The sequence below is a fragment of the Apaloderma vittatum genome, unplaced genomic scaffold (genome assembly GCF_000703405.1).
Source record: "Apaloderma vittatum isolate BGI_N311 unplaced genomic scaffold, ASM70340v1 scaffold31707, whole genome shotgun sequence".
NCBI lineage: Eukaryota > Metazoa > Chordata > Aves > Trogoniformes > Trogonidae > Apaloderma > Apaloderma vittatum.
Genome location: NW_009727253.1, coordinates 24,967 through 25,896, shown reverse-complemented (window position 1 = coordinate 25,896; position 930 = coordinate 24,967). Strand labels below are relative to the sequence as shown.

At 53.5% G+C, this 930-nt stretch overlaps 1 protein-coding gene across 1 annotated transcript in view; it reads right to left on the bottom strand.

The window, feature by feature from the left end:
* Nucleotides 1-319: 319 nt before the first annotated feature.
* The window catches only part of LOC104277086 (serine/threonine-protein phosphatase 2B catalytic subunit gamma isoform), a gene marked incomplete at its 3' end in the record, with an annotated part of 12,543 nt that continues 11,932 nt past the window's right edge, over nt 320-930 (bottom strand). The window contains exons 11-12 of the mRNA XM_009873622.1: nt 532-613; nt 320-417 (exon numbers count right to left, since the gene is read on the bottom strand). Coding sequence (XP_009871924.1) covers nt 320-417; nt 532-613 — 180 coding nt within the window. The remainder of the gene's footprint in view (nt 418-531; nt 614-930) is intronic.

The following is a 930-nucleotide window of genomic DNA, read 5'->3' as shown; positions in this document are numbered from 1 at the left end:
GATAAAAATCGCCGCAGCAGCACACAATAAAGGCAAGAGACATGCTTTAGGCGGGGTGCTGTTTGTTGTCCTTTCTTCCCCTCCTCGAGGGTACACAGGGACATCTTGGAAAGCTCTCCACATCCCCACCTACATCCATCTCTGCTTTTTTTAAAACTATTTTTGAAATCCTTCCTCTCCCCCGCGGGCCTGAATCATCTCTCGGCTCCCCCTGGCGCCCTGCAAGAAGCCTACGGGAACGGACCCGACGGGTTTCTGGGGACAGCGGAGGGTCAGGTATAAACCTGCAGCGAGGAGGAGGAGGACGGTTCGTACTCACCGGTCTGGAGGGTCTGCCTGCCCCCCGAGAGCACTCCCAGGGGCAGGGTACCTGTGGGGGTCAGGCCTTTGAGGGTCAGCACGCTCTCGCTCTCCTCGCTGTGAAGAAAGAGGCAAGACAAGCAGTCACCAAGGGGTTAACGCCGATGACGGATCTCTAGGCAGTTCACCCAGGCCCCCAAAAAACTGGGACCCCCCGAGCTGCTTCCTTACCGAAGGACCGAGAAGACACGTGCCATCTTCCCAATGGCTCTGATCTTATTCCTTATGATCTCTTTACGGACTGTTGTCCCACCTTGGGGAGAGAAAAAAAAAAAACAAACACAAAACCAAAACGCCGGCATGTTTAAGGTTTCCTGCTTTCAGGTAACGTCAATATGAAGCACCTGCCTGACTCCAGGAAAAGAAATCACAGTTTGCAGTCACAGCTACGCTCTTGAGAGAACAAGTGCTGAGAGGATGGCGGTGAGAAGGGCAACACCAACGAGCTTTAAAGGTCGAGAGAAAGTAGAACCACCAAAGGGAACGGAGCGGGGAGGTCTCGGTTCAAAGCTCCACACGGGACGTAACACAAATGACTCAGCCACGTGGACACAGGTTGGTTTTGGTTTT